Here is a 23,110-nt window from a genome sequence, read left to right on the forward strand (position 1 = left end):
CCAGAGATGGGACCCCTTCCCTCACCTTCCTCCCTCTTCTCATAAAGAGTTGCTGAGAGTGGTGGTAGGGGCAGCGGAGACCAAAGGCCTGACACTTCAATGGCAAAGTCCCCAACCCGACCCTCACCTCTGGGCGCCCGCAGACTGCCTTTCCCTCCCTAACTTTCCGAGGGTGATTGAACTCTTGCTGTTCCCTGTCATTTTAGAGGCAATTTAGGGGAGGGGGACCAGTGGTGGATCTCTTTCTTCTCCGTCTGCTCCGACCACCCCCACCCGCTTTCTACACAAAAGTAACTGGTAGCCTAGAGAGGAAGAAAGGCTGGCATCAGTTCCCCATTGGATGTTTTAAAATCTCTCCCCGGGCCCAGGCCAGCGCCTGGGGGGAGGGGCGGGGTGTCCCACTCGGGTGAGAGGCCGAGGGCCGATCCAGTGCTTTCTCCCCACTTTCCCGGAGAGGGACTATTCAGGTGGGTGAGAATGTGGTATAAATTTCTTTCAAAAACAACGGAACCTCTCCTTTCGCCCCCTCCGCAGCAGTTGCCTCCGCGCTTTATTGCCAGTTTACGGTAACGGGTTCATTTATTTAATTCACGTTTGAAGCTCTGGGGTTTCTATTAGACCGGACGGGGGCGGGGGCACGGGCACGGGCACAGAGGGTTTCCCCCGAAGGAAACCTAATTAAAGTGCAGCACTTAGGACCTTGAATAAAACTTTAATTAAGGGGAGGAGGGGAGGACAGTTGGCCCCGTGTTGGAGGAGGGGAGCCGCGCCTCTCGTAGAACTGGGGGGGTCTTGATCTGGGCCTTTTTCCTGCCGCAGGACATCTTCTGGTCCTCGAACCACTCAGAGTAGGGGCGGCTAGCTAGGGGTGGCTGCGGAGGGGGGCACGGCGGTGCAGAGTCGCCGGCTTCGGCCTCGCGACTTCCAGGGTGGTGGGAAGCGTTTGCCAGTACGAGTAAAGGACCCCGGAGCCAGAGCCTCGGGTTCGCTCTCCGCTGGGCTGCTTCGAGAACCTAGATTCGAAAAGAGCTTCCGGAGGTCACGTCTATGCACTTCTCCACCACTACCCCCTAAGTCGGCCTCTGGAGGCCTAATAAAATCCACCTGGTTTGGAGTTGGAAGTAAGTGATTTCGGTCCTGGAGCAGCGTAGACGCGACCCTCGGATCCTGTTTCGACGTTTGCTGAGACTCAACCGGGGATGTCCTGCTCCTAGTAAGGGAGAGGGCACGGAGGGCAGCTCCGAGTAAAATTACACCTCGCTGGTGAAAAGACGCCCGGTGTATTTTCCGGAGTCTATTTGTGCGCCTCTGCGTTTATTTGTTCATGAGAATGTTGTTTGAATTTACCTATTTGTGAACGTTATAGTCAACACATTTCAGTCTAAATTTAGCAAAACCCTCTCTCCTGTAGCTTAAAATGGCCCTATTTAAAAAGCAAATAGCTACAGGCAAATACATGTAGATATATTTTGTTGTAATTTTGACACAAATTACTGAAAGATTTTTAAATGGTCGGCCTCGGTGGGAGGGGGTATAATTTGCCTCGGGAGTAAAACTGGTGTTTGGAAAGAGCTTCCATAAGAGGGTTTAATACAAAGCGAAATTTAAAAAAAATTTTTTTTGCACAGGTTCCATACAAGTAAATGAGTCGGGGGGATAAAAGGGGAGGAGAGGGGTTCGCCGCAAATTGGCCTGGTGAGGAAGATAAATATAATACTCCAGTGGAACGAAGATCTGGACCGAGGGCTGATGGCGCCGCAGCCTTGCTCCCGGGAGTCCTGGCCGCCCTGTTTTTTCACTATTCGAGATCGCTCGCTGCTCTCCTAGCCTTCCTCCTGAGTCTCTCAGCCGCTGGACCGATACATTTGCCTATACCCTGGCCCAATTCCAGGCGACTCCGGGTCCCGGCGCTCTCACACGCAGCCCCGAACTCCCCAACCCCGAAGGCCCGACGCCCCAGGCATCTGGAAGCCAGAGGCTCGGTTGAGGGGTTAAAGCCGAGCAGACCGGCGGGTTTCCCTGAAATGGCGAGCTTCTACCGGAAGGGGGCGCCCTTGTCTTTTTAATAGGCCAAACACACTGGTAGCGAAATAAATCTCTAAAATCCCAAATCTTTTGTTTGTTCTAAAATTATTGAGAGAGAATAATAGAAGAGCTCCGAAACTTTAAGGGCTTGATAGCGGAGTGGAGGAGTTAGCGCTCTGGGAGTCCAGAGTCTCGAGGCCCCTGACTCCTTAGGCCTCTACCTACGCCATCTCAGGAAGTCCAAGTGGCAACCCCTCTTGTGGCCTTTCCCCTCCCCATGTAGGGAGCCGGCACCAGGGCGCTCTCTCTACCCATGGGCCTATCTGCGCTGAAGTCTCGCTCTTTCTGAAGCGGCGAGGGAGGGGGTTGCACCCACTAAGCTTGAGAACCTGCGATATTAAAAGCTCCTCGCTTGAGACTAAGCTTGAAGGAGAACGTGGAAGGCAGAAAGTAACTTCCCCTGGGCGGGACGCGATACCAGGGAGCTTAAACTGGACCACGGGGCTTGGAAGAATTGTTTAAATCACGAAATTGACACCCTCCCCTTCCCCAGGCACACGCGTTCTAAGAAGACCCAGGGAAGGAGGGTGACTGCCCGTCGGGGCCTTTCCCCTCAGCCTCGGGATCCTCTTTGGTAAAAAGATTTAGAACAGTCTTCCCAACTCTTTCCCGGAAGAAGAGCCAGGACCGGGATCCCACCCGACTCGAATTCTTCGGCTGCGGCGGCCAACCCAGGGTTTCCTGGAGAAGGAGGAGCTTGCTCCGAGATGGAGCGGCCGTCGAGACCATGGCCGGGGGCCTCCCTCGGGTTGCTCCCCTCCCGCCTACTCGCTGCTCGGTGGCTCGGATCGTGGGTCCGGCGCTGGGTCCTCTCCACTTCACGCCTGTGCGCTCGATCGCCGGGAGAGTGTCTGCCGGAATCCTCCAGCCTGGGCTGCCGGAAGATCCAGCTCAAACCCGCTGATGTGCTGCGCGGCCAAGGTAGCGAGTCCCACCGGGCACAGGGCCCAGGTACAGGACATCAGGGTCCCCGGCTCTGCTAACAGCCGGTCTGCCCCAGGTTTTTGGAACTCCGCACTGTTCCCATACTGTCTACGTGGCTGCGGAAAACAGAGTTGGCGCCAACCTGCCCTCCACCCACCCAGAATTCAGGGTATGTGGGCTGAACCAGCGCAAAGTGAAAAGGAAACGAGTCTGTGCCCATTGTTGTCCCGGCTGCCTGCCGTTCCCCACTCTGAGACTGGGTCTTTGGGCTTCCGCCGCCCGTGGTTCTTTCACTCGAAAAAGAGCCTTCTGCGACTCCCAGGCCTGAGCCCCGCAAGCTCCTCGGTGTCACCGGCAGGCAAGCAGAGGAGGAATGGGTAGCGAAGGAGCCATTTTCTGTTTTTTGTTTTTTTGTTTTTCTCCTGCTGGGCTATACCAGTGTGTTTGGGACGTGCCTACCATGGATAGGCTACTATTCCCTCATTCTGTAACCGTTTGTGCCTGGGAGGGGCTCCGTCTACAAGGCCACAAATATCTATTTCATGCGGCTCCCAAATGCCCAATGAACCATGACCTCCTTAGGTGAGAACCACCAGGAACATTAAGGGAGGGTTTGGAAAGTTTTGGAGAGGAATTATCCAGGCACTTTCTCAAACCCCATTTCTCTGGAAGGAAGGAGAACAGACCCGGGAGGGCAGCTCGCTGGCTTGTTTTTCACACACAGACAAAATTGAAGAGTTGGGGATGCGGACTTCTGAGACCAGTGGGTACAACCTAGGGGATGGGCACGGAGGGAGGGAGATGCACCCTCCAGTGTTGTCCATCCTGCCTAGCTGTCATCTTAGAAAAATGCTAAAGGGGCAACATAGTCACAGGGGTGAATCTGCCATTTCTTGTCTCCTCTGCCTTCACTGGGATGGGGATGGGCTTTGGAAATGGAAGGGGTTCCAGAGGAAGCTCTCCTGCCACCGGTCTCCTTCCAAGTTTATTTGTAATCAGCTCAATCCATGAAAGCAGTTTCTAAAGTGCTCTACAGAGCTCTAGATAGAAAATATGATACTAATTATCATGGCAACTAGTACTGGTTATGGTGATTATTGCCACTGCCAGGATGAATGATTATGACTGGGACAAGGTCCTTTGGGTGGTGTTACCTGGTGGACTGGGCTGTAACTCTGGGCCTCGCTGGCTCTCTGGGACCAATGGGGTACCCAAGCTGTCCCTGAGGAACAGCCCAGGAGCATTGGTCTGGGAAGAGTGTCACCTCTGGGGGCCTCTCAGCAGAGTCCTGGGCCCCAGCCCGGCTGTGGCAGGCTCCTGGTCTCCCCAGGATACTCCGACTTCCTCCTCCCCCCCTCCCCAAGCACAGCCAGGGAGCTCCCTCAAGGAATAGCGCTGGTTTTGACCTTGGCGAGGACCTTCTTCTCCTTGACCCGGCGATTCTGAAACCAGATGGTGATCTGGCGCTCTGAGAGGCTGGTGGCCGCCGAGATCTTGCGCCTCTTGTCTTTTGTGATGAACTTGTTTGCCGAATACTCGCGCTCCAGCTCCCGCAGCTGCCCCTTGCTGTAGGGAATGCGTTTCTTGCGGCCACGGCGGAAGGTGCAGCCGTCTGGAGGGTGCTGCGCGCTCGAGTCTGCGTGGCAGGAGAGGGAGGGAGAGAAAGACATACTCACACCACCGCCTGGCGCAAGCTCAGGCGCAGACCCAGGCCCCACAAGCTAAGTCATCCTGCAGGAGCACTCAGGTAACCCTACAGGCATTCGTGCACTCCTGTTCCCCCAAAGCACAAGAGGACACCTCGGCTTCCAGCTCTGATCACCGCCCAGCCTCGGAGAGCGGTTTCTGCAGGCCACCCTCACTCTTCACTGCCCTCATACCTGCAAGTCTGCAAACACACCCATCACACACGGCCAGACCTTTGCCCACCATCTACATATGTCCACCCTCACATGCATTTTCCAACTCTTGGCCATCCTTATAGATACTACAAGCAACTTCTGTATGGGGGGAACACATTTCTACCCCCACTCCCAACACACACACACGCACTAATGCACACACCTAAGCCATGGCTGCAGGAAATCTAAACTTCCCTTTGGAAACTGAAAAACTCATCTGAAAGAAAGTGAGGGGTTGTATTCTTTACAGAACATCCAATTTCTCTGTTCCCACTCACCCCACTGTACCCCCATACTCAATGGATTGAGAGTTATTTGGCCCTTTTGAAGAATTAAACTGGGATCCTGCTGGGCAGGGATACCCTGAGCCCCAAACAACAGCAAAGAGAGCCAAACACACCAACATATTGAAAGGCTGGTCCCAAGGCCTCCTGGGGAGGTCAGGGGCTTGGTGGTCCTCAGGCTTCAGATAGCCCGCAGCTCAGGCCCTCACACAGACCCTCTGGGGCCTCTACCCAGGCTCTCTAACTGCCTGGACCCTCCTTCAGAGTCCTAATAGCCAACCAAGGAGAACCAAGCTCCTCCTCACCAGCCCCAAGTCTCCCTCCACCTCCTCCCAGGCAAGTGCCAGCAGGGCCTACAACCCCACACTCAGCGCCAAGGGGATCCAGAGTAGTGGGCAGTTTACCTGCAAATGCCGCCTTCCAGAAGGGACCCGGTGGGTTTTGTTCTCCCTGGCAACACATCTGGCTGTTCCAGCCACCGGTGAGGGCCCAGGGCTGGTAACTGTCCACAGGCAGCAGGGAGTCATGGCGAGGCTCCCCAGGGGCGCCCAAGGTCTGCACCACCGACACATCCAGGTAACTGGCCATAGGCTGGTAGGGTCCCGGGTACCCCGGGTAGAAGGCAAACTCGGTGGGGCGGCTGGGGTACTCCTCCCCGGCCGCGGGAGTCTCCGCAGGGTAGGCGGCCAGGGTGGCCGCCTGGGCACAGGGTTTCAGCGAGCTCCGGGACACTCGGCAGGAGTAGTACCCGCCTCCAAAGTAGCCGTACGGCACCGGAGCTGGGGACGCCCCCTGGGGCACCCCGGGGCATGGGTGGCACTGCTTTGGTGGTTCCGCAGAGCCTGGCAGATCCAGGGGGGCGTAGTTGACAGCGGGCATAAGCGTAGGCGCCGCCGCTGGGTGGCTGGTCAGTGGGGAGTGGGCGACCAGATTCCGACTCCCTCCGGCTCCCAGCAAGCCTTCGATTTCCTTGGCCCCGTCCAAGGTGGCATAACTGCCGGGCTCCATGGGGCCGAGGGTCGGCTCATGGGGTGCTGGGGGTGGGGGATACAGGGGGCACCCAGCTCGCTCTCCCCACCCAGGCCCCGGGAATCCAAAGCGTTTTAAATCGCTCCCAGCTCGCTCGGCGCCTGCATTCGCTCAGCCCGGCCGTCTTGACGCAGGAGACGCAGGTGCCCGGGCACGCGCGCTGATTGGCTGAGGCCTGGCGGAGAGAAGCTAATAAAATCTTCATGGCAGAAATTGCGAAAATACTTTACCCCCGCTTTCTCTTTCTCTCTCTCTCTTTCTCCCTCTCTCCCTCTCTCTCCCCCCCTCTCCCCCTCTCTCCCTCCCTCTCTCTTCCTCCCTCTCTCCCTTTCTCTCTTCCTCTCCCTCTCTCTCTTCCTCCCTCCCCCCCTTTCTCCTTCTCTCCCTCCCTCCCTCCCTCCCTCTCTCCGTTTTTTATTGCATTTGAAAACGAGAGAAAAGAGAGGAGGTGTCCTTTCGCTGCTTTCCAGTTTGGAGAAACCCAGCTACGTCGGGGGCGGGGGTGGGGAGGTGGGGGGCGGGAGTAGTGGAAGGCGGGAGAGGGGACGCGGAGCCCGCGCCACCTCGGTCGCCTCCTCTCCCTCCCTGGCTCTCTGTCTCCTGTGCTTTGGCAGGTTTAACGAGAGAATAAAAAGCTCTCCCTATAAAGTGTCCATCTCGTGGGGGGAAGGGGAGTCGGGGGTGGGGCCGGGAGGCCGCTCTGGGCCTGAAAGGGGAACCCGGGAATGTGCCTGAGTCAGAGGAGGCTGGAAAATGGGGATTAAGAGGTATTTCTGGAAGCCCTTTGCTTTGAATCCTAGGTACTAGCATCCCAGTTCACTCCAGGTGCCCCTTCCATCCTGGATGCGCAGTAATAAGCTGCTCCCGGGCCCGGGGAAGTGCCTGGGACTTCTCTTCCCCAGGGACTCCAGTTTCTGCCCAGAAAGCTCCGGATTCGGAGAGGGGTGGGAGGGAGAGGGAGCGGGACACGTGCTCCAAAGAAGGAGACTTGAGAACTGGAGACGCTAAACGTTCAGACCTAAAGTGGAAATGGAGCTTCTGGACCTGGCTGTAAAAGGGGGTCTGGATTTCCATTTCCCCTATCTGCTTCCTCCAGGCTTTACATTTCCTTAGAAGGAAAAGGAGATGGGAGAGGGAGCCCCAACCACTGGAGGAATTGCCTGAGGCCTCTCTGTTGGGGCCTATTGTGCAGTGCAAGGCAGAAGACCCAAACCAATTTGTTTCACAGATCTGTCTTCAGAGGTTTTCTGTTTCCACCACTACCCCTCCCAAATCAAATCCTTCTGGGTTCACTTTTTCTAGAACTCACAGTTTTTCTGGAGAAGACAGGAACTTTTGCATTCTACACCAGGGTCAAGGCAATTATATAGAACAGACCACCCTGCACTCTAGGTGGGCTCAGCCGTGCCCCCTCACCAACCTGAGTCTGAACTTGAGCCATTTTTTGGGAAAGGGCCCATGCAAACTGGAGTTGCCCCACGTTGTAGGGCTGTAGTGAAGATGATAGATCACCCTCAATGAACACTGCTAATAAATGAAGACACCAAGCATGAAATCCTCAATGGATTTTGTTGTATTTGAAAACAACCTGAGAGAAAAGGGAGATGTCTCTTTGATGCTTTCCAGTTTCTTATTACAGCCTCTTGTTTGTCTGATTATGAAAGGCAGAAATACCAGGATTTTTACCTGAAGACTAAGAATTTTTTTTTACTGGTTTTTGCTTGGTAGATGACAGCACAGGCATGAATAGATCCCTAAATTTTAAAAATAGACCAATCAATTCCATTTCTGGGAATATACCCAACAGAAATGAATGTTTATGTTCATCAATAGGCATGTACTAAAGTGTCCAAAACAGCTTTATTTATTATAGCTCAAAAATAGAAACAACCCAAATGTCCATCAATAGTAGAATGGGCAAATAACTTGTACTATAATTAAAGAATGGAGTACTAAACATCAATTAAAAAAAAAAAAGGGGCTTCCCTGGTGGCGCAGTGGTTGAGAATCTTCCTGCCAATGCAGGGCACACAGGTTCGAGCCCTGGTCTGGGAAGATCCCACATGCCGCAGAGCGGCTGGGCCCGTGAGCCACAATTACTGAGCCTGCGTGTCTGGAGGCTGTGCTCCGCAACAAGAGAGGCCGCCATGGTGAGAGGCCTGCGCACCGCGATGAGGAGTGGCCCCCGCTTGCCACAACTGGAGAAAGCCCTCGAACAGAAACGAAGACCCAAACACAGCCATAAATAAATAAATAAACAAATACTTAAAAAAAAAGATAAGGATTAAAAAAAAATAGTACTCATTGTTTAAAAAAAAAAAAAGACTGCTACACACAACATAAATTGCACAGATAGGTGGGTGAAAGAAACCAGACACAAAAGAGTAACTTTTGTATGATTCTATTTCTATGCAGTTCAAGAATAGCCAAAATCAATCTATGGTGATAGAGGTCAGAAGAGATTACCCTGCGGAGGGGAGCTCCTGACAGGGAGGTGATGTAAGGAAGCCTTCTTGGGGGCTGGAAATGTTCTCAATCTCAATCTATATGCCACTTACATGGGTGTGTTCACTGTGAAAAAATTCAAGATGTACACTGGCTATTTCTTCACTTTACATCAGCCTATCTATTTTTTAGAAGGAAAAATAATTGAATACAAAAATTTAAAGAGGGCTTCCCTGGTGGCCCAGTGGTTAAGAATCTGCCTGCCAATGCAGGGGACACGGGTTCGATCCCTGGTCCGGGAAGATCCCACATGCCACAGAGCAACTAAGCCATGTGCCACAGCTACTGAGCCTGTGCTCTGGAGCCCACGAGCCACAACTACTGAAGCCCACGTGCCTAGAGCCCGTGCTCCACAACAAGAGAAGCCACCGCAGTGAGAAGCCACCGCAGTGAGAAGCCACCGCAGTGAGAAGCCTGCGCACCACAATGAAGAAAGCCTGCGCGCAGCAACAAAGACCCAGCACAGCCAAAAATAAATAAATAAATAAATTTATTTTTAAAAAAAATTAAAGATTCATAGCAACACTGTCTGCAACTGTTCTTTTTGGATATTAGTGTTCTTATCTGTGTCCATGGAAGTAAGCAGCTAAATGCATGTAACTCTGCATCATTGTGGAATGCAGAGATGACCAACTCAAGCGTTGCCCTGGAGAAGCTCACCAGCTGTGCTGGAGACCCCTATGTAAACAGATACATTTCAATACAAGTAAATACTATGAGGGTGTTGTTTATGTTTTACTCTACAATTTATTTATTTTTAAAATATCTTTGAGGCACTTTTTAAAATAAATTTATTTATTTTTGGCTGCGTTGGGTCTTCGTTGTTGCACACGGGATTTCCTCTAGTTGCAGTGAGCTGGGGGCTACTCTTCGTTGCAGTGCGTGGTCTTATTGAGGTGGCTTCTCTTGTTGCAGAGCACCGGCTCTAGGCACGTGGGCTCAATAGCTGTGGCGCGGGCTCTAGAGCACAGGCTCAGTAGTTGTGGCGCTCGGGCTTAGTTGTTCTGCAGCATGTGGGATCTTCCCAGACCAGGGCTTGAACCCGTGACCCCTGCATTGGCAGGCGGATTCTTAACCACTGTGCCACCGGGGGAGCCCTCCTCCCCAATTTATTTAGCATCTAGTAGATACCAGGGAACAGTTCTGGATATCATATTATTAACATATGAGCATGTGCTCCCATTTTCTGTACATGTTTATGTATTTGCAACAATCTATGACCTATCATAGACCTCAACTGGAGTCAGATAAGGTAAGGTTGCCTCCTTATCTGTAAAAATTATCTGTCTCCTCAAAGGCACAATAATTTCTACCTCACGGGAATGCTGTGAAGATTAAATGAGATTTTGCACATGAAAACATTTTCTAAACTGAATAAATGAGTTCTATTTCTGTTTCTGTATGTGTATCTGTTTCTAATGAACTACAAGGCACCTGCTTTTATTTGAAAAGAAAAGGGCAGTTTCTCTAAAGAGTATTGGTCACTTCTCACTTGCCTCTTTCAGCCTCGAGTAAGCCTGCGGTTCCCACATAGAGAACCTGAGGCTCAGTGCCTCCATATCCTCCCTGGGCTCTACAAGAGTTCAGGGCTGAAGTTTAGGACAACCCAGGCGTCCTGACCTCCCCGCCGGCCTGGGCTGAGCCAGCCCTTCCCCCAGCCCCACAGACTCCTTTGTGTCCTGCTGGGAGCCTCCAGGCAGACCCTCAGGACCCCTGAGCCTCCCTCGAATCCCAACCCCCTTTACTGATCCAGCCAAACGCGTTGAAAGCCTCAGCTGCTCCTTTACATACCGGCCAGACACCTCCAGGAAGGTCAAGGCCAAGTTGAAAGTTAAGAGTCTGTTTACCTCCGGGAGCCCATTCAGCGCGGCCCCACAGACCGCCTGTGACCTTTACAGCCAGGCCTTTGAGCGCGGCCGCCTCGCCCCCGGGGGTTCCGGCCACGGGGACTTGGCACCTCCTTGTCAGCTCCCGCCCCTCCCGGGCTCGGGACCGCCGACGAGGGGGAGGGGGCGAGAGAAGCCCACCAGCCCCACTTGGGGCATTTGTTAAATTATGGTTTATTTTTTGTAAAGCAAAGCGAGCGCCCGGTGCCTTCGTCCTCCCACCTGGAAGAATGTACGTGGTCGACGACCGCGGCCTTCAGGGAGGTCGTGATGAAAAATGAGAATTTATTTGCAGCGGCAACGCTTCTTTTTCTGGAAAGGTTGGGGCTCCGCTGGCCTGCCATAGTGCGCGGGCCTGGCCGAACTGCTTGAGGAGGTCGCTTACTTCTCTCGGTTTCAGGAAAATGGCCTAATGCGGTGCGCTCCTTTCTTTGGGCTTTTCTTCCGTTCCTTTTCTTTCTGGCTGTATGTTCTCTCATCTGTCTTTTGTCTTTTGGAATCTTTCTTTTCTTTTTATATTTGTGTTTTTCTTTCTGCCTTTCTTTCCTTTAATTTTGATTATCTTGCCTTTGGGGCCGTCTTGTTTTCCTTCTTTCTTCTCGTCTTTACTGCTTACTTTCTCCCCACCCCCCCACCCCCGTTTACCTTTATTTTCCCCTTGGTTCCTTTCTCCCTCTCTGTCACTTACACTGTTTTCCTTTTGTTTGCTTCTTCGTCCTCTCACTTTTCTTTCGTTTTCTCCTTTTTCCTTCCCTCCTCCTTTTCTGTCTTTCCCTCTTATCTAGTTCTTTATTTTTTTCCTGTTTTTTCTCTCTTATTTCCCTTCTTACTTTTCTCTACCCCCTTTCCCGGCCCTCTCAATTTTCCATTGTTCTTCTCCAAAGTCTGCACGGGGCCTGCCCACAGCTCCCCGCGGCCGGAGCCTGCCCTTGGCGGGGCGGCCTTGCAGGGCGCTCCTAGAGCGGCGTCGCCAGCCTGAGCCTGCCAGCGGCGAGAACGGCCAGGCCCGACTGGGGATGACAGGCGACCCGGGCCCTTCTCCCTGAAAAGAAGTCAGGCGGGGCCTGGACGGGCCTCAGAGGAAAACCTTTTGGACAAAATGACCGGCGGAGTCTGGGAGCTACAAGAACCAGAGAGTGGAAGCCTGACTGGTCAGGAGGAGGCCACTCTCACCTCCGTGTCCCTCTTGCCCGGGCAGCCCTGCGACATCCTTGGGCTTAGGACCCTCTCAGGATGAACCTAAGTGCTTCGGAGGCGGAGGCTGAGGGATCCAGCTATTAGTCCATAAATTAGAGCGATCGTGGCCTCCACCACCCAGCAAGTGGATCTGAGGAGCAATGGAAGAGGGTCTGCTAAGGGGAGAAGCTAGTGCCAGCCACATGGCCGCCGCCACCGTCCTGATGGCGCCGAGAAACCGGAGAAGCGGTGAGCCGGGGAACGTGAGCGGGGGTCCAGAGCCGAGGGAGGGAGGCGGGGAGTGCGAAGGGATGGGAGTAAGCCGTGAGCGCTGAACAGCCGGCTGCTCCTGGCCTGCCACGTGTGCGCATGCCGGGTTGGAAGGCCCGCTGGCCCAGAGACCCCAGCCCCCCTTTGGACCGTGCGCTTTACTGGGAGGGCGACCTCGATCACGCGCCCGCAGCCCCAGTCCAGAGAAGCCCAGGCGCATCCGGCCCCAGCCGTTAGGAATGTTGGGCCTAGAGGGCCGCACTGAGGGGCGCAAGGTTCAGGCAAGGTTTTGATCTAGCTCGGAGTGGTGGGCAAAAGTCATCTCCCCTCTCTGCGCCTCCGTTTTCCTATCTGCCGTGTGTAAGAAGGGAAGCGTTGGACCAGCTGCTCTTTAAGTCCGCATCAGTGTTCACTTTGGGCACAAGAGTGGGGCAGGGCAGGCGGGAGCAGGGAAGGGAGCGCTCCTGGAGGTTGAAGGCCTCAGTGTGGAGGAAAACCGTGGAGAGAGCCAGGAAGAAGCCTCTAGGCTCACCGCTGAGTATTCCGCGCAGGTCTAGAGGGCGGGGCGCAGTTTTTAGGTCCTTGAGGGAACCCAGCCCCTCGACCCGGCCTCTGAGAGGCAACCGTTATGGGATGATCAGCCCTAGGGTGTAAACTCCGCAGTAGCCCATTAAATGCGACAAAATTGGTGCAGGAGATCACCTCCTCCACCCTCACCCTGTAGTTCCCGGAGCCCTCCAGCCTCCTCACCCCCTACACACACTTGGGAGCGGATCCTCAAATCCCACTCATAAGGGTGGGATCCTCAAGTGAGAGCCCACGGCCAACGTCTTTGGGGTTTGCAGCAGCTTCCAGGGTCCTGGGAGACTCAGCTTCCTTTGTTCCAGCCCCTGGGATCCTGTATGGGGCTCAGGAATGGGGAATATATCAACAAACCTACCTGCAAATTCAAGAAAGCAATCTGAGTCACAACCCGCCCCCACCCCCCATCTCCACCTTGTTTTTTCCCTCAGGGAATGTGGATGTAGGTGATAATTATCAGGATAAATTCTGGCTACTCATGTATAGACTCTGCTAAGTTTTCACTCCTGAAATCAAGAGGAATGTCAGCAACGAGGCCCTGGCCCCTCCAGTCCCAAACCTGCCTATTTGGCCTAAACTGGAGCTGTAGTTTTGAGGTTTAGGGGAGAGTACAGTTTGAGAGATTTGATTTCTTGCTCTGATTCCCTCATTCCCCTTGCTGAGAGATCTGAGACCCTTCCAATGGCCCAGGACTAGACCATCCTGTGGCCCTCTTCCCTCCACCACCACCATAGCAAAAGCTTTTCCCTTTTCCTCTCACTGAGTTATCTGTTCCAAGAAACAAAGTTGGGAGAAGAGAAAGGCAAGCATTTCACACACACGCACACACAACGGAGCAGAGGAAAATGGCCCATAATCCATGCCTTCTAAGGCATGTCCTGTCCATGGTGCTCATGGGTTACCATAACCAAGATGGGAGGGAAAGATGCCACAAAAGACTACCTTCTTAGAATTCAAGAAAGCCTTGAAAATAACCCTTCTGCCTCCAAGAGCGTGTATGTACACACACACATACACACACATGCCATCTGCCCTTCTGAATCCCAGCCTCAGCCTGAGATGAACATTGGGTAATTCCTTGTTACCACCTGAGGACTCTGACCTGGAGGAAAGCCCATCTCATTCACGCCCCCAAGGTTCTGGACTGGCCATTTATCCCAGACCCTGACACCTTATGAGGCTGGAGGAATCTGTCCAATTGTCTACAGTGTTACCCTAAACGTCCAGAGCTGATATTGGGCCACACATAAGGAACTCCATCAAAGTGAGATTTGGGATTGGTGCAGAGCTCTGGGCTCATAATCTGCTCAGCTGTAGGTCACTTGGGCTTAAACTAGTGCTTCTTCCCCTCTAGCCTCCTTCAGAGGTTTTCTAAGAGTTCTGAGAGGGTAGACAAAGTGTCTTTCACTTTAAATGGGAAAATCACCCACTAAAAAAATTTTTTAAAAATATTTGGCCTCCATAGAGTCCATAGCTTTATCCATGATTGGAAGGGATTGTGGCTGTTTTTGTCCCCAGATGCCAGAAATTTCCCCCCAGAGACATGAAAATCTTTGCTCTCCCCTCACATTGCTTATATGGCCACGGTAGGGCTTGAGAGGAGATTCCAATCTTAGAAGCTCCAGGTGTAGAAGGCAAATCAGGAGCTAAGGATCTAGAAGTTTAGAATAGGAAGCCTCAAATCCCCTAGTTACCCAGACTAGTCAGTTGGCATTTGGAATTGGAGGATCCTTAGAGATCATTCAGTTCTAGCCAGCTATGTGCTCAAGTAGCAGGGTGACAGATGCTGAGGAAAAGAAGCTGTCTTGCCTAAGTCAGAATGACTTGACCTCAGGAAACTGATAGCCAGTTCTGTGGGTCCAGGCAGCTCTGCGCTGCCACGGTGGGAGCAGGAGGAGGGATGAACACTGAAGTTAGATGGTTATGGCAGCTGGATGTGATGTTGGAACTTCCAGTGATGCCCTGACTATCCCTCTCGTGCCTCCCCCAGGCAGACAGGGGACTTTTGAGTATGTAGAAGCTTCACAAGTTCAGGGTGGTTTTCAAGTCTCAGCTCCCTGTCTAGCAGGTCCTACAGGGCCAAAGCTTGGTCACAAGGGCAGCCTGTCCCAGGCTGAGGGACTGCTGGTCTGGCTGTTCCAGCTCCTCTAGGCAAGGCCAGGGCTCCAGTTTCTTATTCCTGAGGTCAGTCTGGAAACTTTCCAGAGCAACAAGGCTCAGCCCCAGAGGCCCAGGTGGGGGCCTGAGGAAGAGCCATGGGAAGCAGACCATATCTTTCCATCCCCTCCAGTCCCTCAGTATCCCCCAGGATCTAGCACAGGCCCAACCCAGATCTGCAGCTGCCTGTGTGTATTGTGTGTATGGAGGTGATGCAGACAGGGATTGGGGGTGCTCTCCGTCCTTGGATTGGAATCCCCCCCCACTAGCCTACCTTTGTGTTCTGCCGCATTTATCCCCTGCTCGCCCGCCCCATCTGCATGGTTTTTCTAGCTCAGGAATCACCTGTCCCAGGGATGCAGGCCAAGCCTTGGACCAGGGGAGGTGCAGATGGACCGTGGACCTCGTCCCCGGGGGGCCCTTCATGGCCTGAGACCCGTGCGTGTTAGGCGGGCTAGGCGGCTCCCAAGGGAACCCAACAACTCTCCACCAAGACGAGGGGCAGCCTAAGGACTTTCCCGCTTTTGTCCAAGAGCCTTAATTCCCTTCCGTGCCTGTGTGTAAACACTTGGTCGGGCAGATTTTTCAGTAATGCGGCGGACCCAGCTGAGGTTTGTCCGCCCGCCCGCGCCTGGCAAAGCGGCCCCGTTGGCGGCTGAGGTCTCTAACCTCAAAGGCACAGCTGGAGAGCATGGGAGCCAGACCTCCCTTTCACCCAGAGACTTAGGTGCACCTTACCCTCCAGGGATCCCTCACCCTCAGGCAGAGGTTCTACCTCAAGATGGAAGTTCTCGCTGGACCAAAACCCGCTTAGAGCGTCGGAGAGAAACGCGCGGCCGCCTGCCCGACCCGGGTTTGCGACGCAGCCTCCCTGGACGCCGCTTTGGCCGGCATCTCGCGCCCCTACCTCCCTGCGCGTTGCCCTTTGGGCTTCTTGGGGCGTCTCCTTCAGAATCCTCATCATCGCCGTCACTCATGTGCGGGGGTGCCAGGGAGTGTAAGCGCTCTGTATGTACCTTTCATTTAATCCTCACAGCAATAGAACTGGGTAGAGGGCAATTGTTACTCTCGTTTTGTAGATAAGAAAACTGAGGTTTAGGAGATTAATTTGTCCAACTTCAAGAGGCTAATAAATAATGAAGCCTGGACTCCAACATGGGTCTTTATGGCACCAAATCCAGGCTTTGACCATTTCACTTTCTCTTCCCTATTCAAGCACCAAGTCGTTTCCAATTTTTAAAATGGAAATAAATCCCATTTAAAAGTACAAACTGATACAAATAGACTTGAGATACTTGGGAAGTTATTAAAGGAAAAAGGAGGAAATAAATGGATTGCGGAAAAATAAAATACTGACTCCAAAATAAAGGAATCCTTTAACACACACGCATTTTTTTAAATTGAGGCATAGTTGATGTACAATATTATACAAATTTCAGGAACACGCAGTAATTTTTCTATGTATTCCCCGTGACTTCTAAAACTACAAAGTTAGGGACTAAGTTCAGCCCGCTTATGCCTACCCCTCTCCTACCACCCTGTTTCACTTCGGAGGTCAGTCCATAAGACCAAGGAAGGAGCTATGCCTGGAGTATTCACCTATAGCTAAATCCCCTGAGACTCAAACTCCTCAGTGTCTGTTGGCCCCATTGCCCACACCCATAACACTGCAGAGAAGAAAAACGATGGGATCAGTCTGGTGCTAAAACACTTTCCAGTCCTGCTCTCTCCCTGGGGAAAAATGGGTGTTTGGTGAGCCTGAAGATTCTGAACTTGATTCCATGAGGGTTCTCAAAGGCTCACCCCTTGATATTGAGGGTGAAAGTTGGTGTGTGTGTTTGTGTGTGTGTGGTTTTTCTGGGATGTGGATCCACAGCCTTATTGATTTGTTTTCTAGTGGCAAATTTCACATATACAGAAAAGTAAACAGTAAAAATAAAAAGTAAATTTCACACATACAGAAGAGTATAATAACCCCTTAAACTCATCATTCAGTGTCAACAATTAACAACTCAAAACGAATCTTATTTCAGTTTTTTTCTGGAGTATTTTAAAGCATGTCCCAGACATCATTTCATCCAAAAATACTTTGGTTTGAATCCTTAACAGACAAGGACTTCTTCTTTCTTTTTCTTTTCTTTCTTTTTTTAACAGAACCTTCATGCGATTATCACACATAACAAAGTTAACAATAATCTCTTAATACTATCCATGTTTCAGTTTCCTCAGTTGTCTCAAAATTTGTCTATTTACAATTAGTTTACTCAAATCATAATCTAAATAAAGTCACACATTACATTTGGTTGATATGTCTCAACTTTCTTATGGCAGTCTCCTGGTCTCCTTTTTTTCATACCATTTGTTTATTTAAAAACCTAGGTCAGGGACTTCCCTGGCGGTGCAGTGGTTAAGAATCCGCCTGCCAATGCAGGGGACATGGGTTCAAGCCCTGGTCCGGGAAGATCCCACATGCTGCAGAGCAACTAAGCCCGTGCGCCACAACTACTGTGCCCGAGTACCACAACTACTGAAGCCCAAGCGCCTAGAGCCCGTGCTCTGCAACAAGAGAAGCCACCACAATGAGAAGCCAGCGCACCGCAATGAAGAGTAGCCCTTGTTCGCCGCAACTAGAGAAAGCCAGAGCTCAGCAACGAAGACGCAACGCAGGCAAAAATAAATAAATTAAAATAAATAAATTTAAAAAAAAAACCCGGGTCAACCATATTCCCAAAGGTATTGGTCATCTTCAAAAAACATTACTGTTCCATGTTAGACCAAACAACTTATCCTTACAGGTTTCTGCTCCACTGTCTAGGGCAACTGGCTGTGGACAGGAGAGCTGCAGTTTCCTGTACCCCCTCCTGAAGAAAATGCCCCTCCCCCACAGGCCATATTCTGCCCCCCTTTGGTTCCCTTATTGTCCTTGGAATGGGGGACCTCCCTCCCTCTCCCGTTCCCAGGCAGCCAAGAATGGGATCCTCTGATGAGTCTTTGGATTATCCAGGTTTTGAGGAGTGTCAAAGACTGATACACAGCTTCAGATCTAGAGGCAAGATTACTGCCACTGTGGCAGGACTGTCCAGTCCCTTCCTTGGGGGTGCCCCCAGAGGCCTCCATGCTTCCCAAGGGAACCAAAGAGCATGGTCTGTCTCCAAGGTGCAGTGGCCAGACTTGCTTTGCCATATCTTACTCTTTCCTGCCCCTAGGGCATTATTGACATGGGGAGCTTGAACTTCGCTCCCTGCTCTGGCATATGTTGCCAGCTGTGTGTCCTTGGGCTGGCCATCTCTCTCCAACCCTCAGTCTCCTCATCTGTAAAGTGGGAGTGATTGTCTCTGCCCAGCCTTCCACACAGGGCTTCTTGGAGACAATAAAGATGAGGGAAGTGGAGATTCTGTATAAAGATTACAACATACATATAACCAACAGGTTGTTTCTCTCATATTTGGTGGTGTCCGAGGAGAATGTGAGGATTCTACTAGGGGAAGAGGAACCAACCTACAAGCTTGTTCTGGTCCCACGTCTATGGAGAAGCACCTCCATACACATACAGCAATGCCCCCCCACCTCCAAACTAAGAAGAGATCTGGGCTTGGTGGTGCCCAGCCGGAGAAGCTGTGACCTCCTGGCATGGAGAAGAGTACCATGATGCCGACTTCTCTTTCCCAGGAACTGCCAAGGAGCCTGGAACTAGGATTTTGTTTCATCCCTGAACCCCTTCCCCACTGCCCACACCACTTCCCTCTTTCCAGGGCTCCCAGCTTTGGTGCCTCAACCACCCCAAAGCTCCAACTCATCTCCAAGAGGAAGTCCAGGAAACACTGGCCGGGCCCTGGTTACAGGAGCTGAAGAGGATCCAACTCAGCTGCAATAAATGAGCTCTACCCTTCCAAGCTGAAGTCCCCCACCCCCCGACTTTGCTCTCTGGGACCTGGTGAGAGGGAATCTCCATGAGCCAGTGCAGAATGCAGTGCAAACATCATTGAAGAGCCCTCACATTTTTCATTTCCAAACTACACTTAGCTCATAAAAAGCTGGTGAACGTAATAAATTATCCCCTGCAGAACATGGTTTTAATTAATTATTGGGTTATTCAAGGTGACTCATGTGTGAAATGCAATTTGCCCTCGTAAACTGAATCTCACATAATCCATTCAGAGTAACAGGCTGCTTGTGATCCTCTCCAGAGACTTACACAAAACTCATATTTATCCTTAGAAGGTCTTGGGGTGAAATAAAAGTGTGACTTTAGCTTAAAGAGAGCTTCCTCAGCCTGACAGCGGTACTAAGAGATTGAGTCTTGTTTTTCCAACTGCTGATTTGACAGGGTTTCTTTCTTAGAAAATCTGGTGTTTTGTGTACACGTGCACACATGCACATTTATGTATATTAGCCACTTGTTTTGCAATGTCTGCAAAGGACACGGGAAGCCATCTCATTGCAGAATAGAAATGTATGCTGAATTTTGCTTCAACGAACCTGGCATCTGCTGGTCCTCCTACTGCTGGGGCCTCTGAAATTCAGTGTTTATCATCCAAGATTCATGTTTGCCGCCTATCATGAGGTCTCTGCTGTGCAAGCACAGAATTGCTCTTGTCTAGGATTTACACTCCTTTCTGTTTAACTTAAAAGCCCTTTACCCCAGGCCCCACACCTACAAAACAGGCTCCTTCCCAGAACGAGTGTGGGATCCCCATAGAGCCATTAGCACTGCAGGGCTGGTCCATAGCATCAGGGAGGCTACATTTTTTAGACTTTTTTGAGTGGGGTTGGGGAGCTGAACGTGTTCATTTAAAGAGAGTCTGGAGGTATAGTGGGTGTGGGGAGCAGTCTGGCTACTCTGAGCAGTGATACGTGTTTGCTAGGCTCCTTCCCCAGATCAAGGCAGTGCTAGTGGGAGGCAGGGAGGGGAGTAGAGGGACAGGGGTCCAAGGTCGATTTAAAGCCCCCCCACCCAGAGTTCAACCAAGAAGAGGTGGGAGATTCTGGCACTGTGTCTGGGTTCCTGCCCTAGGGAAGAGTGGGGGTCTTTAGTGGGGGAAGAAAGGAGGGGGAGATTTAAAAAGAAGAGCAGGGTGATGTGTTTTCTCTTAGTCTTGGTCTGGCCCCTGAGTTGAGCTTGGAGGCTCTGCCAGGGGACCTGTACTGAGCCAGATCGGAGCCAAGAGAGGCCTCCCCCAGCTTGTTTTCTTTTCCCTTTTGCCTCCTTTAATTTCCTTCCTTGATTTGGACGCCAGAATTTATTTTTTTTTAGGAAAAGGGAGGCTGGATTTCAAACACCCCTCAGCTCCCTCCGGACCCCAGAAATCTGTCCTGGCTGATCCCTGAGGTGGGGTCTTTCCAAATGGAGAGGAAAGTCTGTCTCAGCTGGAATCTCAGCCTGGAATTTTTTTTCCAGACATAGCCAAGACAAGGAGCCTCCAAACTGAAACAAAATAAAATTGCCTTGCCTCTCTGGCTTACTCATATTTTCAGTTTCAGGAGGAAAGAAATTTTGATATCATTTCAAAGTGTGTGGGAATTTAATAAACATAGGTAGGTGGGTCACCCTCCCCACGAAGACAACTTGTCCAGTCCATAATACATCCAAAACAGTACCCACAAGCTCCGCCTGCAAAAAGACAGACTGACAGAACCACAGACAGCAGTTGCACCGTCACACAGATGTTCTGACCGAACATGTGAGCCGATTAACCAGTGACCTGTTAATTTTTTCACCAGGAGTGAATGAATTCAGTGGAAGCCCCCTAGAAAAATGGATGCAGTCTATGGCAGAGAGACGGATAGAGAGCTGGATGGGAGCATATATCGAGAAAAGAATAGGGATGGAAATTGGAGCAAAAAAATTAGGAAATTTCAGTGCATGCAGAACAGAGGGGAAGTCCTAGTGAGCTGGACAGGAAAGCAGCGGGGGCTGGGATCTTCCATAACCTGTGTTGACACAGATACAGATATCCTAGTTCAGCACCCGCTAGGTTGGCCTTCTAAGATGCCAAAATGCCCAGGCAGCTCAGCCAATTCCAGGAGAAATCAGCCAGAGCCATTGTTTGTCTTTTCTTCAACCAAACAGCTTTCCCTGAGCTGTTAACTCCTGAAGGGAGGTGGTCAGGCCCCTTCTGCTCCAATCTAGGATTGGACTCTCCCCCACAACTCCCATGCGGGAAAATCTCTCACCTTTACTGATTCAGTATTGGAGAGGAAGTGCTTTGGTTTGTTGCATATAAACAAAACCACCTTGAATGATCTTGAAGTTTTATCAACTTCAATTTTATTTCCTTGACCAGGTTATAGGCCAGAAGCAGGACCAGAGGCCCAACCATAATTTTCAAGTCCCAAAAAGCCAATGAGTTTTTATTTTATTTTTATTATTAGTCTTATTCTTGATCATCTCCTCCTGCCTGGTGTGACAGAGCCACAGCCATATTTACATAAAGAAGGCTGGAGCATTTAGGCAAATACTCAGATTCCAAGCCACCGCCCCCCCCCCATTTTAGCCATGCCAGTCAGATGGGGGAGGATGTGACAGAGGAACAAGATTCCAAGGGCCCTGCTGGGCTGACGCTGATCTTGCCTTCATTTAGAAGTTTCTTTGGGAGAGGGCTGAAAATGGGTAGCAGAATCCCCAGGAAGGGAGGAAATGGAGGAAATTAATGGTTTGGGGGTAAATCCAGTCAGTTTATAATTCCCATGATGTTTGGACCATTTCAGCCTCTAAGCATCTGCTCTTTGAGGAGACACGGGGTGGAGGGGGTGGGTTGCAGAGTTGCCTTGCTGTCTTTTAAATCAAAATGTCCCTCCCCAGGGCTCTTCGTGAGGGGCTCCGGGAGTGTGGGATCTCAATGTCCTCCAGCAACCCCTCTCCTGACCCCCAACTCGGACCTCCCTTACTTGTCTGTTCTGCCTCACACAATTCATCCTCTGGGTTTTCCAGATATCCTGCTGGCCAAGAAACCGTCCCCAAGATCTCCTTCTTGACCCAATTCCAGCAAATGTCTTGAATCTTTCTGTGCCTCAGTTTCCCTATGTTTTTAGTGAGGGAGGCAGGGAAGAGAGCTGAGGCACTGGTCTAGGCAGGGGAGGATTTGGGCCACAGACTCATGTTTCTCCTGCACGGATTGGAGTCGGTCGCTGGTCGCTCCAGTGACACGGAGAGCAAGTGCCCAGAGCCACCCCAACCGAAGCGGGTAGGAGCAGCGGACCCATAGGCGCCCCAGAAGCCGCCTGGCTCTCACCCCATGTCCCCCACCTCACCCCCGGCCCCCAGCTCAATGCAGGGATCGGGAGAACTTCAGGCCCGCTGGCTTCCTCACCGTATCCTAGGATACCTGGCCTAAAGGGCCGACTTTCTTTTGAACGACGCGCGGTAGCCGGCCCAACCCGGTGAGATTGCCCGAAGCGGTCCGGCGGTCAAGGTGGGTTGGGAAGCCAGGGACTGAGGAGGCCGCGAGGGGCGCAGAGGGAGGCATTTCCCTCCAGGAGCATTTACTCCCATCAGGGGAGGGTGCCTCTACCTCTGCTCGGTCTCCATCCCCAGATGCCCCAGGGCAGCCCCAGCTCAAGTCGCCCGGCGACTCCCCTACAAGTGGCCGCCGAAACAGCATCTCCAAGAGCGCCTCGGCCGGTTCCTGGGCGAAATGGTCGGAAGATGTACAGAGCCGAGCCGACAGGGAGAAGGCGGGAAGTCCCGCAACAGTACATATGTTTCAACTTGAAAATGAACGGCTAGAGTTTGGCTTAATTTTTGCTCTGAGTGGTGCAAATAATGTCCCCTTTTCACTCTTCGGTCGGAGATCTCAGATGTATAGACCTGGTCTGGGAGCTAAAAGTTAATTCCTATTCCCCCCGCCCCCACCCCGCCGAATAAATTTTTTTACTCGGACTGCCAGCTAGGTGTCTGCTTTAGCATCGTTCTCGTCGAGTTAAACTCTGAAAACTTGCTTCAGAAAAAAAAAAAAAGACAAAAAAACCCCTTTGTTTTTATTTTTTAAAACGAATAAGTCAACGGCCTGATTTTTATTCTAATTCTGAGAGAAGTCTACATTTTAGTTGTTACAAAGATTGTGTAGATCAGACCTCATAAGCAAAAATGTAATTCGTTTTTAATTTTTCTGTTTTCAATTTTTCCATAATAAATTTTATTATCTATAAAATTAAAAATGAATACTATTAACATAATAGCAGATTTTAATCTATCTTTTTAAAAATTAGGTAATGTATGCTAAAAGTAGAATTCCAAGGTTACAAAAGGACATAGATTGAAAAGTAGTTCTCTGTCTCTTCTGACCTCCGTTCCTCCCAGAAGCAACCACTG

The 23,110-nt window shown here is 51.4% G+C and overlaps 1 protein-coding gene across 1 annotated transcript; it reads right to left on the bottom strand.

The window, feature by feature from the left end:
* Positions 1-4,391: 4,391 nt before the first annotated feature.
* HOXB13 (homeobox B13) lies at positions 4,392-6,202 on the bottom strand. The gene is made up of 2 exons (XM_061176227.1): positions 5,599-6,202; positions 4,392-4,645 (listed from the first exon to the last, which is right to left on the bottom strand). The coding sequence occupies exons 1-2, from the start codon at positions 6,200-6,202 to the stop codon at positions 4,392-4,394; spliced, it is 858 nt and encodes a 285-aa protein (XP_061032210.1).
* Positions 6,203-23,110: the final 16,908 nt, after the last annotated feature.

This window comes from Eubalaena glacialis, chromosome 19, assembly GCF_028564815.1.
Source record: "Eubalaena glacialis isolate mEubGla1 chromosome 19, mEubGla1.1.hap2.+ XY, whole genome shotgun sequence".
Lineage (NCBI taxonomy): Eukaryota > Metazoa > Chordata > Mammalia > Artiodactyla > Balaenidae > Eubalaena > Eubalaena glacialis.